Source organism: Paramormyrops kingsleyae, chromosome 1, assembly GCF_048594095.1.
Source record: "Paramormyrops kingsleyae isolate MSU_618 chromosome 1, PKINGS_0.4, whole genome shotgun sequence".
Lineage (NCBI taxonomy): Eukaryota > Metazoa > Chordata > Actinopteri > Osteoglossiformes > Mormyridae > Paramormyrops > Paramormyrops kingsleyae.
Window position 1 is genome coordinate 26,905,001 of NC_132797.1, and position 23,211 is coordinate 26,928,211.

At 46.4% G+C, this 23,211-nt stretch overlaps 1 protein-coding gene across 6 annotated transcripts in view; it reads right to left on the reverse strand.

Annotated features, from left to right (window-relative positions):
* fryl (furry homolog, like) overlaps nt 1-22,952 on the reverse strand; it is a 63,168-nt gene extending 40,216 nt beyond the window's left edge. For 3 of the 6 annotated variants that reach the window (XM_023823654.2, XM_072712590.1, XM_072712585.1), the window contains exon 1: nt 6,661-7,052. In XM_023823654.2, coding sequence (XP_023679422.1) covers nt 6,661-6,883 — 223 coding nt within the window. In that variant the 5' untranslated portion in view covers nt 6,884-7,052. Of the gene's footprint in view, nt 1-2,835; nt 3,008-6,660; nt 7,053-14,476; nt 14,551-22,706 lie in introns of those variants that run through there. The other 3 variants (XM_023823655.2, XM_072712592.1, XM_072712594.1) reach the window with 2 other exon arrangements.
* Between the last annotated feature and the right edge of the window lie 259 nt (nt 22,953-23,211).

Here is a 23,211-nt window from a genome sequence, read left to right on the forward strand (position 1 = left end):
CGGCTTATTCATGCTTAGTCACCATACAGGAAGCCGAACCCGGCTCAGGGAGAGGAACGCAGCAGGCCGGGAGCTCCAGCAGATGGCGTGACCTGTGACCACCGGCCAGCCCAGCGTGGGAATACAGAGCTGCTGTAGATGATGGTGCCGACCGCGCAGATGTCCTTCAAACATCACAGCCCAGCAGCGCAGGGCAGGACACTCCTGAATGTACAGATGGACTCGGGGCGCCTGTCCTGACTGCACAGAGGAGCCCTGGAACACTCCCCCTCTTTGTTGACAGTGTTACACAAGCCCTCATGACATCACATAGCCAGCTCCCATGGGCCAATCGCTGCCTTCCTCCCCCCCCCACCACCCCCTATCCCTCCCATGCTGGCCAATAGCTGGGCTCCCCCCCCCCCCCCCCACATTCCCTCCCTGCCCCGCTGACTTTTTCCACAGAAATCTGAGAAACCAAACATTTGTAATTTTCCACTCAACAACACAAGAGGGTAAAAATGCAAAGCATCCTTTAGCTTGCCATGTTTCCCGGCCTCTCGCTCAGGGTGGAGGTGTTTGCATACTGGAGACGGCAGAGCAGAGAGATTATAAAGGTTTGGACACATGCATGCACGTACTCCGTCATTCACAAACCTGCAAGCACACACTTACCCTTATAGCAAAAGGCATCAGCAGACAGGTTGCGCCACACAGAAACTGCGGTCGGCTCAATGACTGTGCAAAGGCGCCATTTGCCCGTTCTTCGATTTTCGCACTGCGGTTTACGGTCTCTCGTCCCAGTTGTCCTGGTAAAGAATGTGCCAAATATGACCCCCGCAACTGGGAGCTTCATCTAAGCCTGCTTCCGTGCCACGCGCCAGCCAGGCCAAAAAATAAACCCTCATTAAAGCAATTAAGTCCAACAAGGAGGCCACAGCGTCCCAGGAGCAGAGGCTCAGAGACGGCCCCCAGCACAGGACTGAATGGGCTGGACCGGGGCGGAATCTGAAAGACATTTCGTGTGACAGGTAAGAGGTCATGTACGCCACACCGCAGACCACAAGCAGGCCATTGTTTCACAGGATGACACTGACATCATGGCCCAAAATATAGCAGCTGGAGCTCGGTATCTGATCCCCGCAGCAAGAATGTACTGTCAGCTGTACAGAGCATCTGAATCAAGAAACAAGACCCTCTAGACCTGAATCATACAGCCAGACATCTTCTGGTAGATGGGTCAGTATGTTGCACATGTGAAGTCTGTCTCTCTCTCAACACACACACACACACACACACACACACACACACACACACACACACACACACACACACACACACACACACACACACACACACTCCTGCGCCCTCAGGCGAATCACACGTTTTTAAAAATTACTGTATAAACATTTAATCTACTGATACCAAAAGTTTATTTAATTGAAAGCACACAAAAAGTTATTATTATAAAGTAATATTAAGTTTTAACCTGCTGTTTAAGGAAGCAAAATAAAATCAAGAGGTCGGATTTAGGAGAAAATTTTCTCTCTTGGATTGTGAAGGAGCAACAAAAATTAGATCCGTTTTAAAATGATAAAAATGTCATATGTGCAAATGCAGCTTTACAAACTCCCACATTAAAGGCAGTACAGGACAGGTCGTCACAGGAATTCCACACCTCTGCTCAGCCCTGAAACCGGCTTATGGGCCAGGCTGTGAGAGGCCAGGGGTCTCCGAGGGGCGACGAGGCCGGCTGTTATGCGCATAATCATTGGCCGTCGATGCTGTGAAACCTGCCTGGTCTGAATAGAAGCCAGTACCTTGCACCCGCAGACGGACATGCAGAGACTGGCTGCCCAAGAAACAGCAGTAGTCAGTCAGTCAATGAGAGGAGCTGAAGCCAAGCGAGGCTGGAGTAAAAGGCCCAAGTAAGCCATCTCCATACGGAGGGAGGGTCCTGCTGTCCGACTTCTAATGTCAACATAAGCAGCTCCCGCTTGCTAGAGGGGCCGCTTTTGTGTGACGGAATGCAGAATCCTCAAAAGCTGCACCTGCATCGATCTCAGAAAAAGAGACCAAATTGAGGGTGAACAGAACAGAGTGATTTTCAGTCACACCGGGGTCCCTCTGTGTGCTGAACAGGCAGAACTTTCTGGAACATGTAACACACAGGGGCAAGGTTTGCAGAGCGGCATGGGCACGTCAGCTAAATCTAGGGCATGCGGAGGCACCCTACTTGGTGCCAGTGGTCTAACCAATGAGACGGCCCCAAACACAAAGCGCAGAACTTCGAGAAAAACCATTAGCCACAATGATCACTAAATAGGCCCCCGTCTTACTACACGAGGCCACACAGGGCAGCACATGGGCCCCCACCTTCCGAAAGGGTCTGACTGCTGCAAGAGATCATTCTGCTTAAGTTTCAGATGTCATGCAAGTGACCTCTATTAAGTCCTTATTCAGGGCGTCAAGCAGAACTCTTACTTCTAGAAGCCTGTACAAGATTGTACTATGCGCAATAACACACAAATTCTCAGCATCTTCCCATGCCAATGTAGTGCGTGTGACTGTAATTTGGGGGGGGGGGGGGGGGGGGACGGGACATCCTATAACCATCTCCTATTGGTCAGACTTCATTTCTAATGAAAAATAAACATTAGTGCCTCCCCAGTTCTCTTCCTACAGCGATATGCTTTACCCTGGTTCCCGGTTCCGCTGTTCCATACACATCACTCACACTCCTCCTCCTCAGAGAGCCCAAAGTACAAAACAACGAACCTGCCTGCCTCCGTAAGCCCCCAGCTCAGGTCACCCACCCCACGACCCCAGAAGAGCAGGGCACATCGGCATACTCACAGTTACAGCTCCACGACTTCAGCAACGATTTGATGTTGATCTCAAAGAAGACAGAATCCTGGAGGCTCAACATGGCACCGCAAGGGATTGTGGGTAAAACACTGGGGCTGGCACTAGACTGACTGACAGGTCCGACAGCGGGTGTCCTCTGTATACTTTCCTCCCAGGCACAGCGATCCCTCCCCTCCCTCCCTCTCTCCACTCAGACTTTCAGGGCTCCGGTGAGCATAGCATGCATGTACGTGTGCAGCTGAGCACTTGAAAGGGCACCCAGAGGCTCCAGGTCTTTCTGCGATGCAGACAGGCAGAAGTTCCCTTCCAGAGTGCTGTGTGAGAAGGCAGCTGAGACTCCCTGTGCCGGTGTACGGCGGCGGCGCTGCTGCTTCCTGCGTGCTGTCCTAGCGCCTGCTCTGCGCCTCAGCAACCCCACCCCTCCCTACTCTCCCTATCGGCTCTTTCTCTCACTCAAGCGGTGCTGGGGGAGGGCTGGGGGAAAAAAAAAAAAAAAAGACTACGTCAGCTTTTACAAGATCCTTCTCTCTCCCTCTCTTTCACGCATGCAGAGGCAGGCAGTAAACACAGCCAGAACCCCCTCTCGAGAAGAGAGAACAGGGCCTGTTGTTGGGGCGGGGTGAGCAGGAGGGTGATGTCATCAATATGCACCGCTCTGCTCCACTTTGCTGGAAACACACTGTCATCCTGGGAGCTGGGAGAAAGCTCCCCCCCCCCCGCCTATAGACTAGCACTGACACGTCCCTGGCTGATGACTACAAGGGAGTGTGTGTGTGTGTGCGTGTGTGTGTGTCTGTCTATGTGTGAGAGAGAGAGAGAGCACAAGCGAGAGAGAGAGAGGGATGTGAGAAAGGGTTTTGTGGCAAAAGTGAATGGAATCTCAATGGCTGCATTACTGCACTGCAGCGTTAACCACTTTAAGATGACCCAATGAACAAAGATCCAGCCCAAAAGAACATTCCTCACAAATGACGGTATGCCAAACATCCCAGTTAGACTTATTTAACCCCCCACCCTACCCTCCAAGAAGAAAATGTGACTGGGAAAACGGAAGCGTTCCTGCCGCTTACAGAGAGGTTGGCGCTTGTCAAAGAGCGAACTTTAGTGATGTGAAACCCGCGATCCACCACCTACATTGTTCCCCACTTTGGGGGATCTCTACTTAAACACGCTGCGAGTTAATTGTTGCCACCAGCGAAGTTGGTGAGCTGCAAATGTGCACAAGGCTGTCAAATATACAAATGCCCCCTTGTTACCACAGCCTTCGGGAACCAGCGATGCCAGATTTGGCACACGAGTCTGATTCCAAGCAATGTTAACCACATGGTGCCAACAATGGGCTGGAGAGCTCTGCTTGCACATCAGCAGTCGACACAGGGTCAGGCTCAGCTACACACATCTGTGCACAAGGCTGAGCCGGGCTAGGCAGAGCTGGGCAAGGCTGCCAACACTGCAGCACCTGCCCAGTTCACAAACAAGGGCAAGAGGGAATGAGGGGAGCATTTCAATCCCTCTCTGCAAATAAAGAATGAGACAGGCCAACCCAGGTGGTGATGTCATTCAGCAGAGCACTCACACACACAGGCACACAAACAAAAAGTTTGCAAAGTTTATCTCCAACACTGTTGTAGGGATGTTTATTAAATTTTCACTGCAATGGAGTCCTGTATTTGTACAAGCACACACAAACATGGATACCGTGATGAGATAACACCAACTGTGGCCATTTAGAAAGATGAGTGAGCTTTCAGCCTGCACACAGGAGCAGAAGTGATAAAGGGTTTATCACCGAGAGCCAGGCACTAAGAAGAGACAGACACTACAGGCGGGGAGGGGGGGGTCCACACTTTAAAGACTGTTACTGTTCAAAGGACCTACAGGTCCCCATGTCAGGGATGCCATCCCAAAAACACAACCTGAACACAACAAAGCAGGAAGTGAAGCCAAATGGAATCAGCAAGATGAGGAATAAAGGGAGAGAAGATGAGTAGAAAGAAAAGATGAGCAGATATAGTGAGAAAGCTCTGCATCTCCCAAAGAGTGCTTATTGATTCCTGGTGCAATTACTGCGCCTCCTGCGAAAATGCAGACAAAGTCAAGGGTGTCGGGTGACAGGGTCACAGGCAGTGTGACATCGGCCTGACAGACCCCCCCAGAGAGAGAGGCCACACATTCACACTACAGGGCTCTACTTACCATTCTGTGGTGGGAGAGGTATATGGTGGAAACTAAGTGTACAAATTGCCCAGAAGCGTCTCTACCTGCCTGGCGGAATATGGACGTGGCCTGTTTCACACGTCAAAACAACATGTCTGTCTAGCAAAGCGATAGCCTCCTGTTTGGGTCTTCATCTGCATCTCCTGCCCTTTGTTACACAAAACACCCACATGGGCAATTACACACATACACGGGCAGAGGATAACAGCAATAACAGTAATGTGTGCAAGAGATAAAGTACCAAAGCATGAGTTCAAGCTCCCCTAAAACAAACAGCGCCTCTGTGTGAGCAGGTGGAACCCAGAGCTGCACACCTGCACATAGAGACTACAAGGCCACAGCACCCGCCCAGCCAATGGGCTGCTGTGATCATGCAGCGCGGCAAATGTGCTTTCAGAGCAAATGAAGCACGATGCCTAAATGACAGCCATCTTGTTTGCCAGGTGGGCATTTTATTTATAGGATTCAGCTTAACAGCTTTAATGAAAAGGAAAGACAGCAGTTCCGCAGGTGTGACCTTTTGGGTCTGACATTAAAAGGTCTGCTGGGTTCTTTCATCATAGCCAGTATACACAACACTGTTTCAGAAAGGTATTCACTCCATTCACCAGTAGGAAACAAATGCTTTTCAAGCACCCTGACCACAACGCCACCTGCTGGAAGGCCACACTCCTGCCTCCAAAAAGCACTGCCCTTAGATCATTAAAGCAGCCACAGGAGGCACAGTGCCATACAGAACAGACAAGCGGCAGATCGAGGATGGCGGAATCACTAACATGATTCACGCTGCAGAATGCATGTTGCACTTCTGACCAAGAAACCTTGTGAAACCTGCATTTGCTGACTAAAACTGACTATAAGATTACAAGCATAGCAACGTTCTGGGAAGTAAATATGCACCGTTGATTTAAAAAAAAAAAAAAAACAAAAAAAAACACCCGGTGAATACAGAAATTAAGCATATATGTACATTCATAGGCCATTATTCATACCCATCTAACAACGCAGGAATGATTTATGATCCTAGTGATCTGTTATCTATATGGATTACAGCACACTGGGATAGGAAGTATTACATGGCGCACTAAAAAATACAGCATGTCACTGCAGCGTCATACACAGCTTAATGGATGTCAGAGCCCTGCAGTGTTACAGCATACTGTACCTCATTATCACCCTCCCATTAAAGGCCAGCCTTGCAGTAAGTCGGCTACAATGTGTACATTCTTTTAGCACGCTTAGAACACAGCTCAGCCACCGTACATCGGGTGACCCCCACCCCCCACCAGCTTCCTACACATGCGCTGGCGTCATCATTCCAGCTTCGCAGACTTTGTTTTGTAAATAAGAAGGCGAGCTAGAAAGGGGAAGACTGCTGGGCTTCCAATGAAGCCACGACACAGGGACACAAACGGCAGCAAGCACCCCTTGCATGTATAGATGCCCCGACACACATACACACAGGACAAAGTTCACTCCACAAGTGGAAGACGCTCATGCCATGCTGAGATGGCAGAAGACCTAGTGCCGAACCCCATCCTGTCTGGGCTTGCTGCGAGCAGCTCGGAGAGGGAGAACACCCTTCCTAGACCATACCTTTCAGGCGGTTCCGGTTTGAGCGGATCAACTTGGGACCCCGAGCTGGACCCTCGGGACCCTCTTCCACTGCCTGGCCCATAGACAGCAAGTTGAGGCGCTTGACACGCAGCAGTCGGGGCCCTGTCTCACGGAGCCCGGGACTCGGGGCCGAGCCCCCACCTTCCTCCAGGTTAACCTCCCCCGACACAGCGGCGGGAACCAAGCTTTTGAGGAAATCCATGTTGTGGTCGCTTGTTTACTCTCCGCCAACGGACGGAGTGACTCGGGCGGCCATGCTATGTGCCAGGCTCTGTGCCATGCTCTGTGCCAAGCTCACCACACGCGTGCAAACTCCAGAAACCTGTAGTCACCGGCAGCAGCCTTCAGCTCGCAAGTGCAAGGGAGGGAAAACAAACACAAAGAGGCACTGAGAGAGAGAGGCGGGGAAAGGGAGAGGGGTGTGGCCCTCAAGTGTTAAGGTGATGTCACTGAGCAAGTGGGTGTGGCTTTAAAGAGAAAGAAATTCAAAGGCTCTATCAGGGCCGGAGCAGAACACCACATCTCTGTCTCACACACACATTTCATCTAAGCCCTGGGCAGGAGGAGGCAAAGCTGAGGAAGAGGAGGTGGGGACAAGCAGTGACTAAGGCGACAGCAGTTTGTTGAGCAGACAGGAAGGGCAGGCGTGAGTACAAGAGGGCGTGGATACTTGCAAGCTTGCCCATCTGCAAAAACTGATAAACATGCGTCTGCCTTTCACACACACACAAACATTCACTGACACACAGAGCTCTGTGAGGCAGACAGTTACAGAGAAAGGGACAGAGGAATCTTGGCCCCCAAGCCTACAGGTGTGGCAAACGTACAACGATAAGAGGGGCCCTCGGCTGCTTAACGGGGGACTTTGTTCCAGTGAGACTGCACACGGCACTGGAGTGAGGTACTGTGAGAGTCAGGCGCTGACTCAGCAGTATGTCAGTGAAGTGCCACTGGGAGGCAACAGGGTGGTTTCAGGGGACACGCAGTGAAACTAAAGAGCCAAAATAATAACAAAAAAACAACAACCTCCTCCTCAGAGAAGGAACAGCAGAGCTGGTGTTTGAATGCTGCCTTGGTCCCCTGAGGAAATTGAAGGGCCCAAAGCAGATATGTTCACTTTGATCACCTAAGAAACCATGACACATGACTTGGAGCAAATCAACCCAACAGCACCCCCTGAAGGAGACAGCTGGAGAAGGCACTAAATCTTCCCTGATCAGAGACTGTAAGCACAGAGCAAACCATACAGGACTTATCCGACCAACCAGTTTCCTTCCAGAAGCAGCCATGCCACCTTCAGTTGCAGCAGGTGACTTTTCACAACTTTGAGGTCAGGGAAAAAGGAACCAGAAGTAGATGACAGAAGGCACATTGCACTACAGCAGTGCAGTCTGGGTGTCCCCAAGGAATGGGTTGAGAAACACTGGACTACAGTACCCAACCTGTTCACAGAACGCCATCAAACCAGTATTCAACAACTTGAGCATAGTGTATGTTCTTGCCTACAATTCATCATGGCTGATCTACAAACAAGACTGGAATTCAACTTGATGATGGACAGCTTCTGTAGGAGACAAGGCTGCCATCTAGAGGCAGAACAGCATCATCAAGGGTCACAGAATAAACTCTGTCACCCAGGCCGGGGTAAAAAGGTTAAACAAACAGCTGAAAAATAAGTTGTCACTCACTCACACTCACACACACACCTAAAACTGGCTTCAGTTAAATATTTACACATGAGAAAACTAAAACCTTGTCATCATTTACAATGTAACCTGCTTATGCTAATGCTTATGCTAAGTCCCAGAAAGACAAAAAGCTCCTGTCTGTGACAAACCCTCAGGCCGCAGCCCCCTTATAGCCATTAGTTGGTGACTAACAGATGAGCATTTCAGCTCTGCGTGTGCAAGCGTACGTGTGAAACCATGTGAGGCCCAACAAGAACAGTCTAATCAAACCTCCTGAATGAACCCTCTCAGACACCCGACGCTAATTCTTTCACTCAACACATTTTTCAGTGCATTTCCTTGCTGGCTTACAGGAGGTGCAGTAGATTACTGTATCCGCTAACCGTAGGTCTCCATATGCCTGCAAGACACTCTTTCACTAGTTACACACATTGTGCAAGTTTAAATGGTCAGGTCAGGGTTAAGCCCAGTGATTGGTCTTCAGGTGTCCTGACAGTGACCTGTCTAACTGAGGAGCAAGCCCTAGGGTGCTCCCAGTCCGCATAGGCAGTCCAGAACAATGTCCACATGTACTGAGGAATGCAGGTCAGGAAGCAAAGGGGAACAATGCAGCTGAGCAGAGCAGTGCAAACAGGAAGCCCACAGAAAGTGCTTAAGAAAGTGCTCTGCTTCCTGTGTGCAACCTCCTGCCCTCATTCGCTAGCTCACCGATGACATCAGCAAGCCCGTGCAGACCACCACGCTTCAAGAGCAGCTGTGCATAAAGGCAGACAAGCCCCTGTCCCCAAAAGTGGAGAGGAAGGCAGTTGAGCAAAATAAAATTTAAAAATAGTCACTGTGCAACAAGACCCACTTGCTGGTAAAAGGAATCATTGGCATCTTGATGGTGTGTTCCATTTGCCCTCGGAACTCGGATTCTGAGTCAGATTCCGAGTTTTGAAGCCGGAAGTGACGACATGCACGCTCCCGTTTCTCGGAGATCCGAGAAATATCTTGGAGCAGCACAGAGGATCGAGAGTTCAGAATCCAAGATGGCTGCGCCCTTTATCAACAGAAGTGAAAGTTGTAGCTTTATACTGTTTAAGCACTACTCATTTGTGGCTCATTAAATCGGTCGCACACACTGTACCATCCAACTTATCGTGGACGTTTGGAGTTTTATACGTAAAGCACCATGCGTAATGTGTTATCAACTGATATTGCTAACAACGGCTAACAATTAACCGGGCTAGACCTGGGTTTCATGATTAGTCAGATTATTTGTCGGATTTAAGGTAGTTCGGGCTAACTGCAAGTGAATGAAGATAAAGGCCATTTGACCTGAGGAACTTAAATCCGACAAGTTGTCCGGCTAAGCAAAAAATCTTGCTTTTTGATATGGGTCCATGGTATTGCTACTTCTGTGGCAAATGGAACGTATCCGACTCGGTTTTCCCTGAGTTTTTAGCGAATGTGACATAATTTCGGCAACCGAAACACAGATCCGAAGGCAAATGGAACACACCATGAGTATAGCTGTGTGGGAGAGAGAAATGGGGGGGCGGGGAACAAAAATCCCCAAAGCAAAGAGACTTCTTATCCTCATCAAGCTGCTGTAGTAAAAGTGCTGGCTCAGTGACCCAGCCAGCCACACCTCACAGAGGAACTCATCACTGGACAACAAGCCAGCACTAGTCTCTTCCAGCTCCAACGCTGCCGACCTACACGCCCGGCCCCATATTCAGTTCTGCTGCAGACCTGTCCCTGTTTGGGTGGGTTTCATCTATCGTTTCAAAATCCGTTCTCCACTCTCTCACACACACAGGCGCATTCAGAGGGTTGAAAACCACAGAAGCCACTTAAAGAGAATTACGGCACTCTCATGAGATCAACGATGATAGCAAACGCAACAGGATGTTACGGCTTCTTTGCACGGGTCGCCCTACCCTGAGAACGGGCTTTATATAACACAGCCTGGGAGCTATTTCTGCTTTTTCAGCTCGGCCTCCTACTGATGACAGCACTTTCCAGTTCAGCGGCTGCCACTCTAGTGAAGTCTTTGGGCCCAGACCCCGTAGCCAAGAGCAGCGGATTTTCTTCACTGGCCCTACTCATCACATTGGCTCACTGTCACCTGTGCAAGAGAGCAAATTCCCCTTTGCCCACATGTGACCTCAGAGCTGCAATAAGATCACATTCAAGCATCCATCTATCAGCTAGCACAGTAGTTAAAGAGCACAAGGAAACAAGTAGGATGTCTGTTGAAACCCCAGGCACAGCAAAGCAATCCTTCTCTTTTAGGTCCAGTGTGAACAGAGAGCATGCCAGTGGCATAAAAATGTAAAGAATGCCCAGCCAGCAAGAGCACAAAAGCGCCGTCATAAGAGGAGTTTCACAAAGAATCATCCAGCTTTGAGACCTTCTACTTTTACAGCATGGTAACCAAGTAGCCATACCCTTGTACCCCACTGCCTTCTGGGTAACAGCACAAGTCAACAAAACAATAGACTGCAGCACAGTGAATGTCCCTGACCAGCTCGCAGCTTAGTGATGCTCATGAATATTAATAACACACAGTGGTAAATAAAACCCAGCGCATCGCCTATGGGGAAAAGTCGAGTTAATCATCGATTGTAAATGACACACACACACACACACACACACACACACACACACACACACACACACACACACACACACACACACACACACACACACACACACACACACACACACACACACACACACACACACACACACACACACACACACACACACACACGATGCAAAATCAAAAGAGGTGAATTCCCAGGAACCTGCAAACAAATGGCAAACAATGTTCTTTCACAGGACTCTCTTCATTACTCGCTGGGGAACCCCGCCTACCCCACTGGCACTCACACAGACTTTGGCTGTTCAAAGACCCTATGCATTCTCAGGCCCATGGGCCGGACAGCCGTCGCCAACGCAGTGTGATCCCGGCAGATCTATGGGCAGCTCCCACCTGACGTCAAACCCCCTCCCCACACTCATACTTTGGAGTTGAAGCAGAAGTGCAAACACATTAAAGGCAAGCTTACTTCCTCATTCGGATGGTTTAAAGAGTCATTTCCTCCATTGCAGCCTGACAACAGTGCTGCTCCGGATCTGTGGGATTCTACCGGAACATCTGTGCCGATCCAAATAGCAATACGGAAATACACTCCTCAAATATCACTCCACCAGGAACTAACAACCCCATTAATCATATTCCTCATTCCATGCTAATAATGTCATCATTATACATACAGTATATCACATAAGTGAGTACACCCTGCACATTTTTGTAAATATTTTATTATATCTTTTCAACACTAAAGATATGGCACTTTGATACAATGTAGTCAGTGTACAGCTTGTATAAGTGTTAATTTTCTGTCCCCTCAAAATAACGAAACACACAGCCATTAATGTCTAAACCACTGGCAACAAAAGTAAGTACACGCCTAAGTGAAAATGTCCAAATTATGCCCAAAGTGGCAATATTTTGTATGGCCAACATTATTTTCCAGCACAACCTTAACTGTCTTGGGCATGGAGTTTACTAGAGCTTCACAGGATGCCACTGGAATCCTCTTCCACTCCTCCATGACGACATCACGCGCTCCTCCACCTTCCGTTTGAGGATGCCCCACAGATGCTCAATAGGGTTTAGGTCTGGAGACATGCTTGGCCAGTCCAGCACCTTTACCCTCAGTTTCTTTAGCAAGACAGTGGTCGTCATGGAGGTGTGTTTGGGGACGTTATGTTAGAATACTGCCCTGTGGCCCAGTTTCCGAAGGGAGGGGATGATGCTCTGCTTCAGTATGTCACAGTACATGTTGGCATTCATGGTTCCCTCAATGCTCCCCAGTGCTGGCAGCACTCATGCAGCCCCAAACCATGACTCTCCCACCACCATGCTTGACCGTGGGCAAGAGACACTTGTCTTTGTCCTCCTCACCTGGTTGCCGCCACACACGCTTGACACCATCTGAACCAAATAAGTTTATCGTGGTCTCATCAGACCACAGAACATGGTTCCAGTAATCCATCTCCTTAGTCTGCTTGTCTTCAGCAAACTGTTTGCGGGCTTTCTTGTGCATCATCTTTAGAAGAGGTTTCCTTCTGGGAAGACAGCCATACAGACCAATTTGAAGCCGTGTGCAGCGTATGGTCTGAGCCACTGTGCTGCAGCTCAGTTTCAGGGTGTTGGCAAATTTCTTATAGCCTTGGCCATCTTTATGTAGAGCGACAATTATTTTTTTCAGATCCTCAGAGAGTTCTTTGCCATGAGGTGCCATGTTGAACTTCCAGTGACCAGTATGAGAGTGAGAGTGATAACACCAAGTTTAACACACCTGCTCCCCATTCACACCTTGTAACACTAACGAGTCACATGATACCAGGGAGGGAAAATGGCTAATTGGGCACAATTTGGACATTTTCACTTAGGCGTGTACTCACTTTTGTTGCCAGAGGTTTAGACATTAATGGCTGTGTGTTTAGTTATTTAAGGGGACGGCAAATTTACACTGCTATACAAGCTGTACACTGACTACTTTACATTGTATCAAAGCATCATATCTTCAGTGTTGTCCCACGAAAAGATAAAATAAAATATTTACGAAAATGTGAGGGGTGTACTCACTTTTGTGAGATACTGTACATAGCTTTTTTTGTACCGTTTCACTTTTATTTCTTTAAACAGTTCCATAATATACATGTTCCCAGGATCACTCTAGAAGGACAGCTTTGGATAAAAGCATCCACCACCAACCATCAACAAATATAACATCAACAATACCTCATCGACGTCCTCAGAAAGCCCGGATTATGCAAGCGTGTACCTCCTAAGCCAATGTTTTTCAGCCCAACCCTCAGGGACCCCCCAAACAGCCTACGTTTTGCTCCCTCCTAGCTCCCAGTCTCCAAGGACTGGGTGGAGAAACACTGTCCGATGAATTCGATTCCACCATGCTGTGCAGTATTCCAGAACATCCCCACCAGGCAACATACACTGATTAATCATACACAGCCGATCCATCAGTTTCCATTTTAGTTTGATTAGCAGTTTATTACCAGTGGAGCCTTTGTGCAGAACTCTGTAAGGGCAGTAGGGGCATCGCAACTACTGAACTCTGCCCTGCCCTGTGACCCCACTCCAACCCTTTTGCAGGCAGATTGATTAAACAAATCCATCAGCTGGGCACTGAGCTACAAACACAGGCCAAGCCCATTCAACCAAAGCCAGCCCCCAGAGACGCAACCCCCAGCTCCTTGGGGTGCACGGCATCCCATCAGAGTGAGGAATCTTTCCAGAAAGAGCCCTCACCACCCCAGACGGGGGCCCACGGCTTGGGGACCCATCTATAGATGCCTCTGGCAACAGAAGCCTTGTGATGGGGTAACAGAAGGGGCTTTTTATTTCTGCGTGGGCTGGCACACGGACACCGCGTCTGCGCATGTTTGTGGCCGCTGCGCAGGCAGGGGTGCCAGAGGAATCAGGAGAGGCCACACAAAGCTGGAGTCACTCTCACAAAGACAGCGACTCGACTGGTTTCCATGATGATATTGTTCTCACACACAAACACGCACATAGATTTTTTGAAGACTTAGTAAAACAGACTGTGACCCAGAGGGCCCACAGAACATGTGTAGGGCTTGGGAAACAAAGTACAAGAAGCCGGCGGCTCCATGCCCGCTGTGCCATGCCGTGCCCATCAGATAGGACCGTCGGTCTGAAAGCAGTTCAGCTTCCTCTCCAGTTTAATCAAGCTCCCCCCCCCCAGCCCCTTCCCGGAGGTGGCAGACAATGTCACCAGCTGCAGCAAAAGGCCAGAGTTCCTCAGAAACATCATCCACCAGACCACCCCCCCCCCCCCCACACCACGAGGCAGGAACCAAACAAGATCCGGGAGCCTGATCCAAAAGGCGGCACATTGTGTGCACGCTTATCTGCGGCGGTCATCCTGCCTGTATAACCCAGAGCTCGTCAGTGAGCCGCTTCCAGAGGACCCGTTTCAAGGAACCCTAGCTCCTGTGTCCCCCCCCCCCCCCAGGAACACAAGCACACAAAAACCTCATCTCATTAAAAGAGCAGTACATACCTCAATTCCATAGAGATGGGACGCAGGGCAAAGGCTGGGACACTCCAGAACTCCAGAGATGACTGTTCAGGTATCTACAAACAAACACACAAGCACTCAGAGCTCAGCAGCAAATAACCCAAAGGCCTCATCTTTATAAAGGCAAAAAATCAACATGACATACAATAAGAGGTTACGCTCTTTATTCTCCATACTAAGTAGCTTTCCCATTCTTTCAGTTGGAGCCTCTTTTCAAAGCCAAAAAAAGAAAGAAAAAAGGAAGAAAACCTGCACCTGGAATTAGGACAACTAAAGCAGGAATATTAATGTGTCATCAAAAAATAAATTCAATAATAAAAAAGATGACCACGAAGTCCTCTTGCATCCATTCAGTTCAACAGAAATTCTACCCAAAACTTCCAATTTCCAAAACTTGGGTGGAATCAGCCATTTTTAACATACAGCACAGGACAAAAGGCAGGGAACTATGAAAAGTCATTCCAGTCAACCATACGCAAACATTATTGCTCATTTGCATATTCAAATTGCAAACGCTTTTGTCCAAAGCAACAACCGTCATAACTGTCGTGTACATGGGAAGAAAATGCATGGGGTGTGAGGACCAGATTCGACCTGGGAAGCTTGAGCTAACAGAGTTACAGACGTTAAAGGACTTCACATCCATAAAATGCAACTACCACGCTTAAAAAAAGGAATTGCTTAAAATCAAAACATCTTCATTAAACATGTCTTGTAATCTGCAGTGTATAAATGAACATTTTCAACCTCAACTGTGCATGTATTCACAAGTCCTTTCAATCAATGTGCTCAACTTGAAATCAGTTTACATTTATCATTTATGAAAGCAGACCTGCCCCTTTGCTTTTAAGTGAATATTTTATTAGGGAAGCACCACAAGAACACCAGATAAATAAAATGCTGTGACAGTATATCACAATGATGTTACTGCCAGGGGCTTGCCCACAATAGCCTGACAATGTTTTGACACTACATTTTAATTAGAGGCCACTGTCACCTGTAACACCAAGCAGGGCACTGTAATTTAATTACACACTGTCACAGAAACAAAGAGCCAAGGGGAAACAGGACAAAGGACCAGTACATTTACAGCCATGGGGTGTGGCTCCCATGCTTCTAATCATGGTCAAAGGCTCGCTGGGACTTACAGGATCCGGCAAAAGAACACTCATGCCTATTTTGTTACTTAAGAAGACTCAACCACATTTCGTGCTATTTCCTCCCACACTAAACATAAGGAAGGACATATGAGCTGGTTGATTTTCAGTGGGAGTTCCTCTTTGAACAAGATTACACTTTTGTGTTTACAAACAGTATAATTATAATTTATATTTACATTTCAATACATAGAAACAACTGCCATATGCAAAAGAGACACTCATCACTGAATGCACAATTTAAGAATTTCCAACTAATCAATTTTTAGCCAGTTAGAAGTACATTTAATTTGACCATCAGAGAGTAGAAATACAATTTCATATACAGAAGGTGTCGCCTTCTTGAGAAATCACTATCAGTTACCATTAATAAGTGTAACAGATCACAGCAACAAGACAGCAGAGCACAAAGGCTGAATGACCTCTGTTTTGAGGCTGGATGACTCATGACTAAGATCTCATATCCGGATCCAAGTCATCTCATGCCGATAACGATTTTTTAACGATCTCACTTACTTTTTTTTCTTCCTATAGATCAGCCTTGGTACGAATTGGACAAAAATCCACAAATGAATAGGAGGGAAGTAACAAAAGTAACATGACTGACAGACAGGAAGCGATCCACAAATATGCAAAACCCTTTTCACGTGTACAAATGTGGACATGATTTTTCACAACACACATAAAAATACAATGTAATAGTACTGTGCGGAAACGCAACAGTTTTGCATTCCCTCGCAATATTTTCTGTTATTAATAAATGTACTGTGTCTGGTTAAAGTACACAAGATAAAATTAATGGACTAAAGTATAAACCTGAATAATACAGACATGTCCATTTAAATGTGCTTTAAGCATTAAACAGGGGACAATACACACCATGTAACTTTCATCTGTTGTGTTTTTGTACATATTTATTAATAATTGCACTGTGTCCATTAACTGTGAGTGACTGTAAACAAGACAGCTGGGCTATTGAAGGTGAATGACTTACTTCCTAACTGTATTCAGAGGTTGATTGAAATTAGAGAGAACAAATATGAATGGAGGGAACACAGTGTGTTTCTTTATAATGGGCGTCAATGTGTCACAAATAGACAAGAAATGATCCACAAATGTGCAAAACACGTTTCACGTGTACAAATCACTATTTTTGTGAACATGATTTTACACAACACTAATTTAAAAATACATGTTTTTGGATAGTTAAATATTTGTGGATCGTCATCTGTGGGTTACAAATAATGAAGCCCAATAAAAACTTCCATAAAAGGGTCATATTCCCATGGTGGTGTGTAACACTGCAAACGATGCAAATGGTGAAGAAGTATTGCCATTTACAATGTATCCTGGAACCACGAAATAAACAATAGAGCATAAAATGAAGTCATCCGGTATAAATCGTCATATCGCACAGCCCTATCCTGGACCTTCAGTCCTTTCCAGTCAGAGATCCACCTGTGGTGCTATTTCACACAGTATACATAACCAGCTGCGGTGGGTCTCTGACCAAGGGCATTGCATGATCAGGGCCAGAGCGTGCATGCAAATATGCATCCCTTTAAAGCAAACAGTTTGTTGCACTTCCTGTCCTGCTGCTCAGAAGCAGAGAAGCATTCTGGATTCCCATCACTGACAGCATGGCTGAGCAGGCAGTGGTATGCTCAATAACCACCACACACACACACACAATACTACTGGCAGGAAGCTCACGCTTGTAGGAACAGACCATCGTATGCAAGTGTTAACAAGACAAATGCAAAACATCAGGAGGCAGGGGGCGGGGTGGGGGATTCCTCTGCATGTCAGCCACTTCCTGTTTACTATGCATCCTTGGCATGTTCCATTCTGGGATGTCAATGGGCTCTGAAACGCTCCAACATCTCAAAAGAGTCAATCAGGGTCCACATGCAATGTAGCCTCAAAGCCACCCAAAGGTCAACAACGAGGAAAAATGCTCATGCCAGCCACACCCACTGCTACTGACTTGGCCTACCACAGAAAGCACAACTACTCTGATTACGTCTGCTTCCACACAATCAGCAGTCTGGGGTTCAGGTTCAGAATATTAGTCACATAAAGACCACAAAATCAGTGCTGGAGATTAAACAAAAGTACTGAAATGTCTATGACAGATCCTTGCCAGAAACACAAAATAGCCAAAGGGAACTGAATTAAAGTTGTAACCCCCATCTACATTGTGTATTGTTACTTTCAGCTTTTTACTTCAGGTTTTATTGAATGTTAAATTCCATCTATAATCAGCTTTTGGGCTTTGAAAGCGTTTTACCTGATACAGTTCATCAGAAAATCTTCAGAAACATAAGCAGAATAGCTACGAATCAGACTGTTTTACTGCGTAACCTTCATTACAGTGCTTACATTCATCACAGAATTACTACTTTACATAAAGTAAATTTTCATATCACTACAAAAACTGTAGGTATCTGGGTTGGGGGTGATGTCAATATTACAGTGAGGATTCAATTAATATTCAAACAGCTAATATAAGCACAGCAAAACAACCAGTTTAACTCGGCTTCACATGCAAGGCAAGAAACAAATTGTGAAACTCTGACTTACTTACAAGGGTAACTGCTGATCTCACATAATGCTCAGAGGGTCAGACCAGACACAAACAGGTGAAATGGAAGAACAACTACCGAGTGAGTCTGAGAATCCAGAAATAAATTCCCCTGAAATAAATTCCAAGGATGGAAAGAGTCATCCAAGTGGTTAATGAGGCTTGATGACAACCTCAGGATCAAGACATCCAAAAAAAGGTCATTGACTTTTTTTTTTTTTTTAGAAAAACAAGAGTAGACAGACCTATGGATCTAGTGACCTCTAATCCAAGCAAGCATTAGAAACAGCTTGCCAACACTGGACACTCCAGTAAGGAATTTAATTATTGTTCTCATAGTATATAGTACAGGTGAACAGAGAGGTGTGGTTGTTCTCACAGGAAGTTTTCTGAAAATTAATCTCTACTTCCTGAGAGCAATGTAGGTCTATACGTAACATGTAATCTTGTTCTAATAAAAGTAAAACCATTTCATTTGATTGGTTTTAGGCTTTTCGTGTATGCAGTCAACTTAGAAATAGGTATTTGACACCTCAGTAAAACCAAACACATAGATTCTCTGGTGTTTTCATGCTGTCTGTTGAAGAATATCTAACTTTGCATCACATATTGCATTTTACTTAGTATTCACCATTCACCTTTGATAACTTTGTGACTGTGTGTTTTTGTTTTTTTTTGCTACTGCTTTCAAATTAAAGCACTTGCACAAATCGAGGAGTAAATACACACTGGAGGGAACTGCTTGACCTTGTGGCTTCCTACGCTTTCCCAAAAACCCTTCTGCTTAAAACAAATGGAAATCAAAGTTCTCCTGACATCTTAGAGTCACAATTGTTGGTCTGATTTTCACATTTGCATTCTTACGCTGTGGCTTGGGATTTGCTCACAGTTAAGCAGCCATTAAGGCCCAGCAGACTGGGCGCTTCTTACTAAAACGCAGTCGTGGCACGAGTAACAATTAACACCCAGCTTACATGTTCTTCCAACAGCCCCTTGCATGCCAACAACCCGGCTTGTTTGGTACGAAGATGCCACCCATCCAGCTGCACAGGAGACTGCGGAGGGCACCAGTGGAGAGTGGGCCACAGGGCTGTCCCTCAAAGAGGAAGAGCTAGATGCATCCAATAAAATTTGGTAACATGCCCTGAATGAGAGACTGGTGGGCAAGCAGGGTGATTAACAGCACAGACACATACAGTGCATTACACGGTTCAGCAAGTACAAAGAGCCCAGAAGAACACAGACAAGGAAAAAAAAAAAAAGCTCCACTCAGAAGAATCTGGGAAAAAATATAAAGCTTTGCAGGTTTAAGACAACCCATGGCTACATCATTTACACACATGCCAGCAACAGGCTCCATACACCTGCCTGAACAGCCCCATACATCTACCAAGCACATTTCTTAGAATTTATTTCCTAAAGCACTTTCATATCAAGTACTTTTATAAATTGTGAGGGGACAGCCCTTTCTACGAACAAGACAAGAAGTTGAAGTTCAAGATGAAAAGTCAGAGACTACTGGAATTATAAAGGCAAGAGAAGAGTAACTCTTTGGCAATAGCAGTTACAGGCTCTAAAATCTTTTGAGACATGTTACTGCGAAACCAGTGTTGGACCTGAACTAAACTATAAAAAAGCCACAATATTATCTGGCAATGCTATCTTTCTACGAGTGAGGTTGCATCTATAGGACACGTGAGGTATTTTATTCACACCAAGTTCACAGGTCTGGTGAAGTAAGCTCTCCGAGGGGCCCCGACCAGCTAAATGGAGTTCAGAGTAAACTGTCCCTCAAGGCACAGGAAGTTCAAGGCCAACCCTATGCTCAAGTCCAATCCCAGCATCCCACTCATACACCCCTCTGACACAGGGCCAAAAAGTCACAGACAGACCAATGAAACACGCAATATAGGATGGAGTTGCCCATTTCACCAAAAGGTTACAAAAGTTTACAAATTTAAATCCCATGAGGAAGCCAGTGTTGCATACCTGCAAAATATATCTTGAACACTTCACTGCATACAGACACAGGAGTGTAGGTAAGTTTGAGGACGGGAGACATGTAATTGTCTTTGAGCAGAAATCGGGTAAATACTACAAAAATAAAGTCCTTCATGTCACTAACAGCAACACCAATCTGGCAGACAGGAATGTTTCCAAACCCAGGCCCGGCAAGAAAAAGCAGGAATCACCTCATGAATCAGAGCCACTTCTCCTATACTCCTACAACACATTTAGCAATTTAGGCAGGACCAAGATTAATTTTTATCAGCAACATTTTAGATTAGTTAAGAATTACTTTCAAACATACAGTACCTCAAAATACCAAATGTTTATTAATTAGTGAAAATGGGTCCTTGGAGAAAATAAATATAAAAGACTTGAACAAGTCATCAAATTGAGAAGTCTGGGCAAAACCAAGAGTTTCCCTGACATACGTATGTGTGCGTGCATACATGTTTTGTCTAAACCAATTTCCTAGTGAATAAAGGCTCCAACACAATGGCTTTAGTGAGTGTCTGTCTCTGAGTGAGGTGCACATGGCTGGATTGCATTCACACAAGGGAGCTACTCCAGGACATTCACAGCTGGGCACTTTCTGCCATTACAATGGACACACCCACAATCTCCACAACTGGCTAGTGGCAAAGTTACATCTAATCAGCTTACTGTTCCCTGCACATCGACCAGGATGAGACTTTCCACTGGCCAGTGAGTAATGACAGTGGGAATATCACCTGAGGTGATGTGCTTGTGACATCTGTCAATCATCCAACTGGAATCACATCAGGAAAAACTAAGGGCTTTCACCATAAAACCTGAACGCATGACAAAAAACCCTACAGAACACAAGCCTGCCTGCCTGATGTAACTTCAGTGCTGGGTGTGCACAGTTCTAAACCCCCAATCCTAAAGAAAGGGGCACATTCAGCTCAAGGCTCTGTTACACAACGCTAAATGGTCAGCGAGAACTTCAGCAAAGCGTGGCCTTGCCCCTATCTGGATGCCAGACAATCCCTCAGAACAGCTGCCACACAGAATATGGGTTAGGGCTCCACCGAAGGACTCTAATTATGCGTGTAAAAATAAAATCCACTCACCCTAATCACAGATAGGGCCCCAACAAGTAAATAGAACATATCGTATATCAATGACATGGGGAAAGAACAGTATACCATGACATACAAAACCAAATACTGAAATGTTATATACTGTACATTACACTGCTAAAATAACATTGTTTCTGGGAGGTCTCTATGGGATATTTCTTCTGTTGTGTGTTATATTTACACATAAATTTACATATTTAGCATATGCTTTTGTTCAAAGCGAGACAAACACCTAGTAAGAAAATTCAATATCTTTTGCTCATATGCTTTTAAATTTAAGTTATAGGAGACACGAACAAGACCAAGCTTACTGCTAGTCCAGCTGTCATTAGGAAACACATCTGGCGTCAGACTGCCTTTAATGACTCGTGAAATGAGCAGCAATTAAACGTCAATGCCGAACAAGTAACAAGCCAGTTAACCTGAACTCGCGTGTACTATTAACTAGTGCCATTCAGTATTGCTGGGTTATTGTAGAGTGTTTAGTTGAAAGCAAAGTTTCAGCCTTTTAAGACTCACTATAATATTCCCCCTGATGCTAGATAACGGATCTACTTCTTTGCTCCGTCTTGGTGTGATAACATTGGTAGGACCGCGGTTTAGAGATCAGGCCAGGGTTAGCAAACAGAGGTAAGGCTGTTAAAACTCCATTCGGTGCACTGACATCGAAAATTACGTTACGTTAAGGTTTTACCGCCAGGTGTTTGTACCTGCATCGACTGGCTTATGTATGAGGGAAGCAGATACTGCTATCATCGGTTTTATACGTCTGTCACGGCTCCCCCTCCAAGTCTGGTTACCAGACGTAAGCCAGCACAACAAAGACGAGTCCGGGGACGCTACGCGTCCAACGGAGGTTCGACTCTGCCGTGGAAGACCGATAGCGGTGCTAGGACCGCCGGTTGTATCCACACAGCAGGAAACCGTCAGGCGTAAGATCGCCGAGGAAAGGAGCCCGCGTGTTAAAAGCTCCGCAAAGTACCCTAACACTGACTAATAACGTCAACTGGCCATACGGGTAGTCCAGCTAGCTCTCGCCAGAGCGCCGTCAGCTAATCGGCTAATTGCTAGTCCTCCCGATGTATCCCCCTCTAGCTGCACGTCAGTCCGGGTTAGCCAGCTTGCTAAATGCACCTAAGAACATAACGGAAAAGAGGGAAAGGGACGGTCCTTAGTGTCTCTTCCACCCCACGAAACACACAATGTGCCCGACCGAGAGCCCGTCATCTCTGCTGCACCACCGACGTCGGGCTGCTTGGCCTTCTTCGCGATAAAAGGTGGCTCGTCGCCCCAACTAGCCAGCTAGCACCAAACCGGTCGCCTGGCAGTCTGAGGTGATTCAAAAATGCGACCGTTCTTACCTTCTATAAAGTGCTTTTCAGTTAAAGAGTAACTCCGCTGCTTTGTGCAAAAACGTATTCACGAGGCGAGACAAACTTGGACCGCAACTGAGAATTTCCAACAGTTAAAACAATAATAATAAAATAAACGTGCATCCACCTCAATATTTTTCACCCTTATTATTTCAGTAGCTAGCTAAGCTCCTTTCCTTTTTTTAACAACTAAAAACTCGACGTCTGGCAAAGGCGCCCGGCCCCGTGTCCATCTGATTGGAGGGAATCAAGATAACGGCGTTGTGAGGTGGCTTTTCTAATAGGCCGGCTAACCTGTCAAACTCATGGCGTATTGTCCCACCCCCTCTGTCATTTACAATTGGAGTAAATTGGAGCCGCCCATAAAAGTAGTAATTTAATTTGTGGTGCTTTGACAATCAAATACAATGTTACCAAGAACGAACAAAATGATTGGCTCATTGCTGAAAAAGGTGCAGTTTCACACACAGGATAGGACGACCAAAACGTACAT